Source organism: Parasteatoda tepidariorum, chromosome 2 (genome assembly GCF_982258835.1).
Source record: "Parasteatoda tepidariorum strain Cologne lab strain chromosome 2, Ptep-v5.0, whole genome shotgun sequence".
Classification (NCBI taxonomy): Eukaryota; Metazoa; Arthropoda; class Arachnida; order Araneae; family Theridiidae; genus Parasteatoda; species Parasteatoda tepidariorum.
Window position 1 is genome coordinate 125,377,142 of NC_141756.1, and position 15,481 is coordinate 125,392,622.

The window sequence follows — 15,481 nt, forward strand, 5'->3', positions numbered from 1 at the left end:
AGTTAGCTTATATTCTGTGTGATGTGAATTTAATATCAGAAATAGTGCTTAAAAATAGATTTTTTTTAAGTTAAATATTTTTTTCAGGTGATTTTTATGGCTTTTTTTTTAATTTTATGATTCTGTTTATCATGAAATGCATGTTATGTTTAGCAGAATTGTTTCTTAATTTCTTATAATTTTTTTTAAAATTTCAAGTTGATTTTTAATATTTAAAAAACAAAATTATTCTCATTGATGAATATAAACCTTTACATGTAATTTTCTTCAAATTTTTAGGCTATATTTGACTTATTTTAATGCTTTAAAAATAATATTAATTTTAATACTAAAGGGATATTTCAAACTGTTTTACATATTCCTCAATGTACATGCTTTATTGGAATTGCATGAAAGCATAGTTTATCAAAACTATTTAAACAAATTATTTTAAAAAAGTAGTTTTTTAATTTTTGTTAATTACACTGAAAAAAATATGATCAGAATCATCCCTTTTTCTATATTAATACCATTAAAATTGCATGTCTCTATGATTATATCAAAATATCACTTTGATTAGTTTTTTTTCCCCTTTATCTTTGCTGTTCGCTGTTGTAGCTCATAAAAAATGCAGCATATAACTAGTGGCATACTTTCTTAATCTTTTTGCAACTTTTTTTGTGCTATGTTGCAATGCTTCTGCAGTCACCATAGGGTGTAAGTATAAAATTTGATAGTAAGATTCTGGTAAAATTATATAGTTTTCAAAATTATAAAAGAGTTTCTAAGATTACATTCTTCTCAAAGAAAAAGTGAATGTTGTTCGTATTTCTACTATCATGCTAAAAATTGAGTTATTTCTTCTTTTATCATTATAAAAATTAAAAAAGAAAAACTACATTATTTTTTGTGTTTTATGCTATTTCTTTACAAATTAAATACTATTTTTACCTGAATATTTGACTTTGCCATTACTATTTTTTTAATATGTGTTCCCTATCAAATTATACATTTAATTTTGTTCCTTTATTTAAATTGTTTCAGATTAAAACACTAATCCAAGTAAGCAGTACCAACATAAAGAAACTCTAGTTTTTATAAGATTGATGTATGCTCTACAATCTTTGGATATTTATACATTAACAGTCCCTACTCCTGGACAAGTTGTTCAGCAGCGACCAATGACGTAAGTATTGTGTCAATTTGAATGCTTCTCTTATTTTAAATTAATTTTTCTCCCATAAAATTTAGACCATCAATAGGTCTGCTCACAGAATAACCTCATTCTTACTTATTATCTTGTCTTATTACTTATGTGCTTTTATTTATTTTAATTTTATTATTATTGTATTATTGTTATTATTACTATATTTTTTTGGTACTTTTTCATTTCACCGGCTCAAGTGAATTTGATTATTTTTTTTTATTTGTTTATTTATTTATTTGATTTTTTTTTAAAAGCTGTAAAATAAAAAGAAGAGAAAATTGTTTTAAAAAAACAGGGAAAGAAAAAGTTTATATCTATATATATATAGCATAATAAATAAAAACAAAAAAAAAACACAAGGAATATTAGGAAAAACAATAAGTTTCATTTATTGTGCATAAGCTGCGAGTAAATAGAACTTATAAAATAAGTTCAAAATGTAGCGAAAACAAGGGGAAAATTACAGAAAAATGAAAAAAGGGGAAAAAAAAAGAAAAATAATAATAAAAATAACAAAAAACTGGGGGGGGGGGGAGAAAAGAAGAAAAAATTTTAAAAAAATCCGGAAAATAAAAGATTACTATTAATAATGTCTTTTCATCTGTACAGTTGTCACCCCAAAACACATATTGAGGGCACTGGCTTTATCGTAAGCAAAAAAATACGGCACTTGATTTTGGATTTTGAGGCAATCTCTCTGAGACTGTGTAAGCTCAGAATTAAGGGAAAGTTCTTTAATTTCAGTATTGTCTGTTCTTATGCTTATGCACCAACTGAAGATAAAACAGAGGAAGAAAAGGAAATATTCTATGAAAATTTAGACAACATTTACTACAGTTGTCCAAAATATGATGTAAAAATTATTTTGGGAGATCTAAACGCTAAAGTAGGTAGAGAAAGGGAATTTAAGTTTGTAACTGGTGGATTTAGCTTGCATGATACAACCAATGATAATGGACACAAATTAATTTATTTTGCTGCTTCACATAATATGATTATAGGAAGTACATCCTTTCAGCATAAAAATATTCATAAAGCTACCTGGCATGCCCCATGTCGCACCTATGCAAATCATATTGATCACATACTAATTGTCGCAAGACATTACTCAGACTTGATGGACGGGAGAACTTATCATGGGGCTAATGTGGATTCAGATTATTTCTTGGTTATTGCCAAAGTTAGATCAAGATTATCAAATGCAAAAAAGTTTAAGGGAGAGACTTAGAGAGAATATGACTGTGATGAACTTAAAAATGAAAGGATAAGACTTGAATATTGCGAAAAAGTAAAGGAACAGTTGAATTTAAAGAATTGTGGTAGTACTGTGGAAAATAAATGGAAATGTATAAAATATAGTATCTATAAGGCTCCCAATACTCTGATTGGTAAAGTAACTAAGAAACAGGTTAAGGATTGGTATGATATTGATTGTGCCATTGCTAATGATAAAAAGAATGTTGCTTATAAACATATGATACAAACACACACAAGAAATAGTGCAGAGGAGTACCATAGATGCAGAAAAGCGGTGAAGAAACTCTTTAGGCAGAAGAAAAGGGTCTTTGATGAACAATTGTTGAAAGATGTTGAACATCTGAAATCCATTAATGAATGCAGAGCATTCTATCGGAAAATTAACCGCAGTCAATTGGACTTTAAACAGACCTCTAGTCTATGCAAAAACAAATTTGGTGAAATTATTACTGATAAACAAGACATTTTAAAACGATGGCATGAACATTTTAAAGAACTTCTAAATGAAAATTATGAGGATGTTGAAATAATTGCTCCTGAATTCATAAATTACATAGAAGTTGAGGCTCCAACTATTGAGAAGATTAGAGCTGCAATTAAAAACTTAAAGAATAAGAAGGCTGCTGGACATGATCTTATTTCAGCAGAACTACTAAAAAATTGTGAACATACATTATTGATTAATTTATTTGAACTTATTACTGACATCTGGCACTCTGAGATTATGCCAACAGATTGGAATATCAGCATTTTGTGCCCAATTCACAAGAAATGAGATCCTATGACCTGTGCCAACTATCGTGGCATTAGTCTTCTTTGTATAACTTATAAAATTCTATCTAGAATCTTATATCTTAGGCTGTTACCATTTATTGACTCACAAATATGAAAATATCAATGTGGATTCCGTGCTGGAAAATCAACTGAAGATCAGATATTTTGTCTCCTTCAGATTTTGAAGAAATCAATGGAATTTAACATTGAAACACCTTTTATTGATTTCAAGGCTGCTTTTGATAGTATCAATAGAAACTATCTTTTTAAAACAATGAATACTTTTTAAATACCTTCAAAACTCATTAAATTGATGAGACTTACATTGAAAGATACAAAGTGTAAGATTAAGTTTCTGGGGTCTCTGTCAGAAAATCTTGACACGTTTACAAGGAGATTCGCTCTCCTGTCTTCTTTTTAATGTTGCGCTTGAGAGAGTAGTTCGTGATTCAAACATCGACGCCAGTGGTTACATTTTTACTAGATCAGTACAACTACTTGCATATGCTGATGATGTCGATATAATTGCTCGTTCCCTTCCTGCCCTGAAATAAGATATGGGTTTATGTATAGTTTTCTTAAAGCATTACTTTTTGTAATGATGGATTTAACTGGTGAAGTTTCAAGTGGTGCTGTTGATCTTGCTAAGTAAAATAGACAAATTTATTTTTGAGACATAACAATATAAGTTTTATTTATGAGTTTAAAATAATTTTATAATGTATATTTCAAAGTTTAGTTAATCAAGTAATGTATGATGTATTAGTTTCCTTATTAATACTTTGTTTAGATTTATCCTGATCCTCCAATCAATATTGTTTTTGTGTATATTTACCACTATAGTTTAATATTAGTATAGTTTTATACCATTGTTACATTACTTTTTAACTTAAGCATGAATTATCATAATGTTATTTTTACTTTGACTTTTGTGCAGCATACTCACATCAAGCTTTCATGTTTTTAAATTGTACTTTCAACCTAGTTTTTCAAATTTTTCATTCTAAAACAATGATTACAAGAAAAACCAAATATTTCTCCTTTTTATATGTATTAATTGCCTTGAGTTAAATAAACTTGAAAACAAAAGAAATTGTGAATATTTTTTAATATAATGCTTTTACTTTCTTAAGTTAAAAATAAACTGTTTAATGTGTCAAGTATCAATCCGAGGCTTTTCAAAATGTAAGACTTTGCATTAGCTAAAAAAAATGACAACTGCTTTAATCAGTGGATATCATGACACAACAATATTTCCTATTTTTTATTGTAATTGATAGGTTGAAAAAGTTAGCCAATATGTCAAAAATACTACATGTTATATGCTTTTTTATTAGTTCTCATGAAAATCCTTTTTTTTTCCTTACTTATTTACAAACAATTTAAAAAGAAACGAAATGATTTTACTTCTAAATTTTTTCTACATTTTTATTTGTTTAGAAATAATTTATAAACGATGCTCACTACTTACTGTTAACATTTTCCTGGTGATGATGCAGACATGGTTGCAGCTCAAAACAAAGCTATAATTGAAGTTGTTCAGGAACTTGTACGACAGCCGACTCAACCAAATACATGAGTTAAAGATCAGAGTAAGTATTTTTAATGTCTTTTTCAATAACTTTAATAACAAACAGATTTATTTCTTTAGTTTTAATTATGTAAAAAATTAAATATTATGAACAAATATATAAATTAACGTGAATGATTTCCTTATAAATTTATATGGTATAATACTATTTATAAAAAAAGAATAATTTTTTATCACTCAAAGAATAAATTGAAAAAATTCGAGACTTCAAAGAAATTTGTCATCAGGGTTGTTAGGAGACAGACAACCCTGACTACAGAAACTTAATTTTTCAACTTAACCAAGCTTAAGTCAGTATAGAAAATTACTACTTAAATTTTAGGGACCATAATTGTTTTTCCCTAAAATGTTCATAAGACCGGAAATTTTTAGCATTAAAAGCATAAGTCAGGGTGCATAGCGTTTTTAAAAAGTGCTTAAAGGTGTTTTTTTTTTTCGATTTTCGTTTTTTAAAAGTCATTAAAGGTGCTTTTTTCTTTGGGTGTTTTTAAAAAGTTCTTAATTTTCCCTTTTTCAAAATGAGTTTTTTCCTTTACTATGTTAGTTTTCGCTTTAAATTATGCAAAAAAGACACAGTACACATTGTTCTATTCAACGTTTTCATAAACAATTCAACCCCAACCTCTTTCGGCAGTCCGTAGCGTCTGAAAACGCCATTAGTTTTGCATGATTGAAAATTTCATGATTTTTGACGATTGTCAAAAACAACGCCAAAAGTTTTTTTTTTAACAAGATAAAACCGTCATTTGTCAAAAATTTTCCAACCCTGCCTAACTATGGTATTTTTTTAAAGTGCTTAAAAATATTTTTTGAGTGCTTGAAAAGTGCTTATTTTTTCTTGAATAATTTGGCTACGCACCCTGTAAATAAATTTAGCTTATCATAAAATAGTTTAGTTTATCTTTATACAGTGTTAAGCAAAATTCTTTGAAAATTGGAAGATAATAATTTAAAATTTCATGAAGCTTAAAAATATTACAGCAAAAATAGCAATGTGTTGCATTAAACTGCAATTGTGATTTCATAAGTTATTTGTAAGAAAATTTTGAACTGAATTGTTCAAATTTCAAAAAGTAATGCTAAATGTTCATCCCTTTGCCTCCATTTTTAATAAAATTCTTCATAAGGTTCATGGATGAAAATGCATGTTTATTCGTAAAGGATAAGATTTTGAAGTCATATATTATCTCTAATATACAATAATTTGGTAAGGATATAATTATTGTAAATATTATGTAGTAAATATATTTTTTATTTGTGGCAAGTTGTAAAAAGTTTTTTCAGACAGGAAAGAGCTGGCTTGTGAGTGGTAATTTCCCTTTACCTGGTTCAATTGATGAAAATCCTTTTATGTATGATTTTTGATTAGAAAATATAATCTTAGTATTTATTATGTTTGGAGGCTTTATCAAGAATACGGAAAATTCTAATTTCTGAACATAGAGAAGCTGTTTAATGCTGTTATTAATTGGTAACTTGTAGCTCAATTATTTCAAGTTTTTATTTTTGTCAAGTCTTAAAAAAAATATTTTCAGACTGGCATGTGAGTGGTAATTATCTCAGACCTGATTTAATTACAGAACAATTACTATTGCCTCACAAGCTGTAGATAATTGCTGTAGTCATTGCTTTTCAATTTCCGTTGAATATCCAATTATAAGCGAATTTCATTGAAATCTGTATTCAAACTTGAAATGCAGGTGTTGTGGAACATATTCATAACTTTTAAACTTGTCTTATTTACTGAAAAAAATTGACTTTAATCTTGGAATTCGATACTACTAATTCTTAGCTTAGCTGGATGATCATGCAACTGATCAAATTCTGCATGTGGCAATTATTTTGAAGTTGATGTAAGTAAACAATTTAATTGTTTACTTACAATTAAACAATTTAATTGTTAGTTTATTTTTAACTGAAAACAAACTTAGCAAAAAAGTATACTTAAACCTTACAATTCCAGTTGGGATAGGTGATGTTGCTTCGATAATAATTGTAGACGATATATGTTGAAAATAAAATAAATCATAAGTGATTTAAAACAGGAACAGGGTGACTGTATGAAACTTTTATTTCATAAAATAATAATGCAGAGCTCTTGTTGCCTAGTTTACATGTAACATTTTAGGAAAAAATAATATATTTTGAATAATAATATAAGAATAAGCCATGGGAGATAAATTCACTATGACCTGTCTGATTAAATGCCAGTTAAGAAGTGCATATTTAATTGTTGGTTTGGAATACAGAAAGAGATCCATTAAAAATGGACAAAGCCAAAATTCAAGCCAATTGTACTAATCTCACAATATTTAATGTTAACAAACATTTAATTAAGCAGGCTGGAGATTTATTTCCAGGAAGTTCGTTGAAAATCAAAGTAAACCTATTAAATTGTTTTTTGTACGCAGTTGGGCCAGAATTGAATTATATTTGTTTTAGTTGCTTTACATTAAAAAGTTAACTATTGCATTTATGAAGAAAGAAAATCATAGAAATATGTACGTTTTTTTTTTTTTATAAAATCAATTGATTTGTTTAATTGTGAAATACATTCTCGTTTTTTATTTTATTTTTGGGGACTACTGAAATAAAAAAAATAAAGTTTTACAATAGTTTGTGAAATTTTAACTGAGGACATTGAGAAACTGTGTGAGATTATTGATAGATTGTAACTTGTAATCTTTATTTCAAATATATTCTTAGCATTTATTATCTGTGTAACATTGAAGGCCTCTAAACTGTTTTGTTTAAATTTCTATACATATTTACTTGAGTTAATTCAGTTTGAATATTTATAGGCTGTGCATTTATGGAAAGTAATTGCAGAAGTTAGAAATACAAGCATCACGAATATTATTTAGCCTCATAAAGAACTGCTCATTGATTATGTTCCATTGCAAAGACACAACCTACGACGAAACTACTACGAAAGCACAGCCTGTGCTATCTCCAATAGGATTGTTAGACGGGAATACTTTCCTCATCACTTTAGAACCTCGTCTTTTCTCATGTGGTATGTAAAAGAGACCTTTTAAAAGTTCTATTAATATTGCTTAATTATGTAAAACATATTAATATTGCTTAATATTATTTACAAACAATATTATAACTAAAGAACTCAATATTACTAACTCAAATGGTTAAAAAAAATTGCAAATTTATTACTGTAAAAATAAGGCAAGAACTCAATTTGTCAGTTAAATATCAAATGAAAAGTAAATAAATTTAGATTAGAAAACATCAAAAAAATAAATTATTCTAAATTGATCTTTGCAGTTCATTATTTTTTATTTCTCAAAACATAATCCTTGTCTCTGAATTAAAGGGATAATAACGATCTGTCATAAGAATAATTTGAGAAGATTGATATTTCATTTAAAACCCATCAGTAATCCTGTTAAATTTTTGGAAGCTATGGAAGCCCTTTTACCCTCTCTTAAACGAATTATTAACATTTCTCCATAATTTTTTCTTTCAGTGCATAGCTTATTATTTTACTTCAATTAGTATACATTGTGGGGATAGTAGTTAACCACAATATCAATCTTCATCTATGAAAAGGTACCCCTACATAGAATCGAGTTAACATGTCTTATATACTAGTGAATTAGAATTACAGTCAAACCTGTTTATCTCAAATCTCACGGGAAAGGCGAAAAATTTGAGATTGAGAGGTTTCAAGTTATACAGGTACTTACAGTATACTAATTAGGAAATTCTATTAAAAGTGCTTTAATTGTTTTTAGTAGAAAAATATACACATTTCTTTAAATTAATTATACCATATATATCTATTTACATAAAAAAAATTTAACATATATTTAACACTAAAAATAATTTTTCCATGATTTTTGACGTCTAACCTTATTTGTTTTGATTATTCTTTTGAGGTTAGAAAGAGCACAAATACATCAAAGCCAACATTTTCCTGGGATTCGAGAATAGTTTATAAGAATTCTACAGCTTTTTCTACCTCTTTTGCATTATGATTAATCAATATGATCTTCAGCTTCTTCCTCTTCATCTGATATTCCTGATCATTATCTGTGATTTCCGCATCTGTCAATGTTCCGCATGTTGCCAGGCAGTTGTCCACTTGTAAACATCTTCAAAATTAATGTCAACATTAAAACTAGATTTTTTTGCATTCCATTCTGGTAAATCTGGCACTGCAGTTTCATCATCTTGCCTTGTGAGCCTGGGCCTTCCTCAGAAGCTTTTCCCATTCTGCCCTTTTCCCAGCAATTGATTTCCAGTTCTTTACTTTAAGGATGCCAAAATCCTCATCCACACAGTCCTTCCATCTCTTTTTGGGCCTCCCTCTTGGCCTTTTATTGGAGGGGGTTGCATTAAAGACTCTTAATGCTGTTCGCTCTGGGCTCATTCTCACTACATGCCAGGCCCATCGCATTCTACTTAGTTTAATAAATTTAATGATATCATCGCTATTAGAGATCTTATATATTTTAAAATTATATCTTTTTCTCCAGTTGTTGTTATCAAGGATAGCACCAAAGATGATTCGTAAGACCTTCCTTTCGAAGGTTGCTAATAACTTCTCTTCCCTTTTCGTTAAAGTCCATGTTTCTAAAGCATAAGTCAAAACTGACTTGATTAATACCTTATAAAGTAAAATCTTCGTCTTTTTATTAAGTGGGATTTCAATAATGATCTTAAACCATAGAAGCAGCGATTATTCTTTTTCTGATTAATCAAAATATAAATTTACAAAACATTTATTTGTTTCATATAATTTTTAAATTTAAAAATGAGAAGCTTTATGGCATTTATCTAATTTATGTTTTACAATACTATTTATTTAATACTATTACATAAGAACTCCAACCTTAACGGAGTCAAATTAATACATATGGTGCATAGCGTTTTTTAAAAGTACTTTCAGGTGCTTATTTTCATTTTTTAAAAGACCTTAAAGGTCCTTTTTTCAGTGGGTGTTTTTTTAAAAGTGCTTAATTTTCCCTTTTCGAAAATGAGATTTTTTTCTTTACCATGTCGATTTTCGACTTGTATTATGCAAAAGCGTGTTTTTTACATTGGTCTATTCAACGTTTTACCAATTTTTTCACCCACAATCTATTTCGATGTACCATCTGTTTATAGCGTACGAAAGCGCCAAACATTTTACATGTTTGATAATATACTTGCGAGACTGCATGTGCTTTTGCTGAGCTGGGTTCGGTGAGATTGAGACTCTCATGTACAACTCTGCTGCATTTTGCAAAATATTATCAATTTCAGGCTTCATTTTCCACCCTCTAATTTCGAACCGAAAAATCTCTCGATTATTTTATAATGGCTAATTTAATCAAGAAAAGAGTTCTATGTCATAAACTAGTTATTTTATCATAATCATGTAAAGTTTCTAAAAATTATTTTGTATTTTGTTAATGTATATAGTGCTGAAAAATATTTCTGAGCGCATAAAAAGTACTTGAAAGATACTTATTTTTTGTTGAAAGATTTGACTATGCTCCCTGATCAAATACTGATTGTATATTAGGATGCACTGAGTTTTTATTTTCAAAACACTAAAGTGTTTTTTTTTTTTTTTTTTTTTTTTTTTTTTTTTAAAGAGTCTCAAGTGAAAAGAAAAACACTGATACATAGCTGCCAACTCTACTGGAGTTTTGCCAGTTTCTCCTGGTCTACTGGTTTAATAAAAATTCTCCTAGTTTCTGTACATTTTAAAAAATTCCCTAAAATTGTGTAAATTTCTTAAAAAAATCTCCATTGAAATAGATTAATGCTTGTTTAATTATTTAAACAAGTACATAATGCATAATGAAATGGGCTTCATTTAGAGATATCAATTTAAAACTTTTTCTGTTCTAAAATCGTTCAGTTAATTTTTATTCAGGACTCCGTTTGAAATTAATAAAAAAAACTCTTTTAGCTATCTTTGATGAATTAAATGCCTTTTAGTATTCAAAATTATGAAGGAATATAATACTAAACTAATAATTTTAAGTATATTTAATGTCAATCATAACTGGAAAATATTAAATTTTTTCTATTTTTATTACTATAAAAATCCCTAAAATTCCTTATGTGTAAAATATTTAGTACATTATGCAACAGTTATTATGAAATTTATATTATTTCGTAAAATCTGCTGGATTTTTTCCTATCTATGTTGGCAGCTATGCTGATGGGTAAAAAACTAATATTTGATGATTTGTTCAAATCACTTATGTCACCAAAAGTAAGTGTTTGAAAAATGAGAAATATACTTGCTAATTTATTATATTCTATAATTAAATATTCTTGCTATTTTATTTTTTAAAACTTATTGCCATGAAATAATCATTAAAAAAAAAAAACAAGTTTGTTAAAGCTTTGAGTCTCTTCTCTGGGAGTAAAATAGATATCTACAAATTTTAATTTTATGTATATTTTTTTTTCTTCTTACATAAAACTCCTTTTTGGAAATCAAGTGTTTTAAAAAATAAAGCTTTTTTTTTGTTGCTATTTAACATTTTGTACTCAGCATTTATTTTAACATTTTTTGCTTAATAAAGTAATAAAAGTTTCAAAATTTAAAATAAATACTGTGATTCTTAAGTTTTCTATTACATATTGCAATGTTTAACTTCATTGAATTATTTCAGGATATGAAATGATCCGTATGTGAGCATCTTTAGAAGGTTTTCTTTATTTCTATGAACTGAACATTGAAATGCTTGTGTTTTAATAAAACAGGAGGGAAATATTTGCTTCTTAAAATGAATAATAATAAATATGAATTGTGTATCTTCAGAATTTGGAATTTTTTGGCTGGTAAAATTTGACATTAAAAACTGTGGCTGGTTAGATTTAAAATCATAAAAACTATCTCAAAATTCTTTTGTTCCATAGTTAGACTTTGTAAAAGTTAAGCATTACATAATTATTGAGTAGCAATAAACTGCTACTCAAAATTAGCTGTATTATTTAAATTACAGTGAACTCTTGCTACTACGATATCCCATACAACAATAATTCCCTTATTACGATAATATTTCGTGGTTCCGACAAACTTGCATGCGAATGAATGTCATGCTCCTCTCATTACTACGATATTCTCTGAAACAATAAACCCCTGTAAAACTATTTTTTTTCCAAATTTCAACCTTATTTTCTCTATTTATTATCGGTTTTCAGATAATGTAAAAAATCTTATTTTATCATCTTTTACTAATTTTTTTCCATCTTTTCTGATAAGAATTTTGGGTATTCATACTTAAGATTATTTGATAATGAAAATTATTATGCTATTTGTAATTGTGAATTCAATATATGATTTTAGTAGTAACTATGTTTAATATGTGATTAGTTTATTTAATGATATTGATAAATTGGTTATGTTCTTTTAAGTAATATAAAATACAATTTTACATAAAATATTGCAAACATAGCTTAAATTCTTTTATATAAAATATATTAAAAATATCACTTATTTTAATTTTTTAAGAAATTCATAATTTTTTTTTCTTCACTTATTTGAGAATGACATTAAAAAGCTCTAAAATTAATATTATTATTTAAACTAGATTGTTATTTTAAACTGTTTAGATATTTGATAATTCTTTTTGAAAAGGGGTTTATTCCACTTGAGTTGAAAATTTAAGAAATTTAAATTTAATTGGTAAAAAATTGGAATTGTATTGTTTAAAATTAGTTTATATTGATTAAACTGATATTTATTTAACCAATTTTTTATTTCTCAGGCTTTAAAAAATTTTGCAACAAAAGATGTTAGGACTTTTTAGATGTCTTTAGTCAACAGCAAAACTGCCCCTTATTGATTTTTTTTAAATGATTGAAATTTTTAATTATTTTCCTCTCAAGTAAAATGTGCAACAAACATCTTTTATTTTAACATTTATTTCTCAGTTTGAACATTCAGGTTGCTCAGTTTATTAATGTTAAGATTTATTTTTTGAAACCTGTTAACATTTGTTGGTAAACCTTATTTATGACTTTGAATTTTTTAATTGTTTTTATGAATAAAAAATTTCCAAGTGATGTATGAATGATGATTTTTGATGTATGTCGCATTTTTTAATAATGTTCGTATAACGTTTGTTTTTAATAAATGTTAATCGTCATTATGTTTGCTTTTGTTGAACTTGGTTCATTAGGTATCTTATCTATACCTAATAGTCAGGCAAAATTTAGGTTTGTTGCATCAAAATAAAAAAGGCCCACTCTCTTTTTGTTATCTTTTTTTCTTTGCCGAGCGCGAAATAACTTTGAAAGACGATATAGTAGCCCACTTTCAGAGTAGGGGAGGAATTTTAACATGGTTACCATGTCTCAGCTTCGTTAAATCTGCCTGGAATAGAAAATTTAAATATTAACTTTTAAAATCTGTTTCCGTATCCTGTAATATTGTTTGGAAGCTATTGAGTTTATTCGTTTAGTGTGAAAATTCTAAACTATATTCTTTTATTCAAACTTTGTTTTCATACTTGTGTATCATTTTATTGAATTGTCAATTTTGAAATAAACAATGTATTCATACGCTATTGTAAAAGAGCCCAGATGCAAAACCTTCACACTGCTGCCTGCAGCAAGGTTTTTTCTCTAACAAAACATATAAACAGTTGTTTAAATAAATATACTGATAAAATTTTAAAGAATATTCAGAATAAGAGAAAACTTCTGTACAACTGCTTTTCGAGATGGTAGTTAAGATTTGCACGTAGACTAGACATTTGGGACTTTATAGATGAACTGTAATAGAAATTGTTATTTTCCAGATCATATGTTGTAACAGTTTTTTGAAATAAATATTTAAACCATGTCTTGTACAAATACATTGTTTTATTAAATGGCAAACAACTCTTGTAAATATCTTGAATAAACTTTTAATTTTGAAATTATTTTTAGTGTTGTTGCTTAATATTACTTCTATATAGTACATTTCAATTTTTAAAGGCCGCTCAAATATTTTACCAGCGAGTTTTCGTAAATTTGGCACTAACCCCCCTCTTGTTAGCAAAATAAGAATTGCACTTCCATCGCTTATGTAGGAAAGTCTAAAACTTTTTTTTTTCATTAACTTGAAAATAAAATACTTTTGTGAAAAATCAGCTTCAAATTAAAATAAGCGATGCAAGTTAGCAAAACAAGTGTTCCATTTTATAAAGTTTCCTGTTTCTTTAGGAATCTTGAGTTTACTTTCAGTGGTAAAGTCTTGACCTCGGGAAAAGGAAATTTAGTCCAATTCTTTATTTCGTAACTTTAAATTTGAAATAAAGTTTACTAAGTGCAATTTTTTTCAATTGAGAAGTTTTGAAAATGTGGTTTTAATGTTATCGGTAAGCATTTCTCAAACTCCTCACCCTTGTGGGCAAAATAATCTCAAAACCATCTGCTTTGCTTTTGTAATATTTGAACGACCCCTTATAAATTTGAATAGTAAATAAAATTGATCAATTAAGCTACTAAATGCAGCCTTCCAGAAAGTCTAAAACTCATTTTGCATTAAATGTTCATGTTTTCAAGCACATAGTGATAGAATTCGTTTTGCACATCGTGCTTTTTTTGTGGATTTTTTGCTAATAAATTCTGCCTTCAATATATAGCGGATACTTACTTAAATGCATATGAGTATTATACGCTATCCAAACTACAGAAATAGTGGCAAAAGTCAAAATAAATTAGTAAATTTGAAAAATATATCTCTACTGGTATTTTCAAAGTACATCCTGATAAACATATGTGCATCAAATACGAGAATATCGCCTACAATGATATTGAATATGAAAAAGTCAGTATCATTATTTGTAACTATAATTATAGATTGTTAGAAAAATTAAATGTCAAGGATATCATCTTAAATAGTATGTGATAATTTTTGAATACGATATTGTGAGTCTTTAGAAATTTTGCTTGTTGCAATAAAAATATCGACCCATGTAAAAATATGAATTAAATTTCACAAAAGTATATCAGGTTTTTTGAGAATACTTGGTGATAATCATATCCAATCGGTAATAGGAATTGATGTTCTTATTGGTTGATTAATCTGAAAAGCTGTCACCAACATGCTGTTTGTAAAACTTATATAAGTACCCTAAAATTTATGACATTAGTTTATCATAGCTCTTATTTAAAATTTTTGGCATAAATTTTGGCATTTGTAATAAAAGTTATAATTGAAGAAAAGATTAGAAATTGAAACAACTGCTAAAACTAAGTTACTTTTCCTGGATCAAATGACATCTGGATTTTGAGCGATAGTAGGAGTGCAATCCAGCACCTTTCAGATTGGCATGGGGTGGGTGACAGTGATGGAGTTTCAATTTTAAACAAGCTGAAGACCCTTTCTTTCTCCCATAACATACACTTGCAATGGATCCCATCTCATGTCGATGTTGAGGATAATGAGATTGCCTTGGCTAAGAGCGGAACTGATCTGCCCCTGCATTCTTCGGCATCTCTGACTTTCTCGGAGCTCCACTAACAGGCTTCGTGATCCTGTGGCCCCTCCTGTTCATCATTGGTATCAGTGCAACCGCCCAGGTGGCAGCCTGACCCTTCAGTGCAGCAGGCGGGATCAGACGGTTATATCAAGATTTCGAAGCGGTCACCTAAGAACTATGTTGTTCAGTAATGGTTCAAGAGTTTTCCCTGTTTGCACTAAGTGTAACGACCAACAAGCT

The 15,481-nt window shown here is 27.9% G+C and overlaps 1 protein-coding gene across 33 annotated transcripts in view; it reads left to right on the forward strand.

Moving 5' to 3' along the window:
- Positions 1-13,696, forward strand: part of LOC147816171 (transcription-associated protein 1-like) — a 97,253-nt gene extending 83,557 nt beyond the window's left edge. For 16 of the 33 annotated variants that reach the window (XM_087158283.1, XM_087158284.1, XM_087158285.1 and 13 more), the window contains one exon: positions 1,024-1,165. Coding sequence is in view for 6 of the 33 variants with exons in the window: in XM_087158288.1 (XP_087014414.1) it covers positions 4,658-4,746 (89 nt within the window). In the remaining 27 variants the exon portion in view is untranslated. Of the gene's footprint in view, positions 1-1,023; positions 1,166-4,657; positions 4,810-7,609; positions 7,825-10,405; positions 11,148-11,440 lie in introns of those variants that run through there. The other 17 variants (XR_015431838.1, XR_015431831.1, XR_015431839.1 and 14 more) reach the window with 5 other exon arrangements.
- Positions 13,697-15,481: the final 1,785 nt, after the last annotated feature.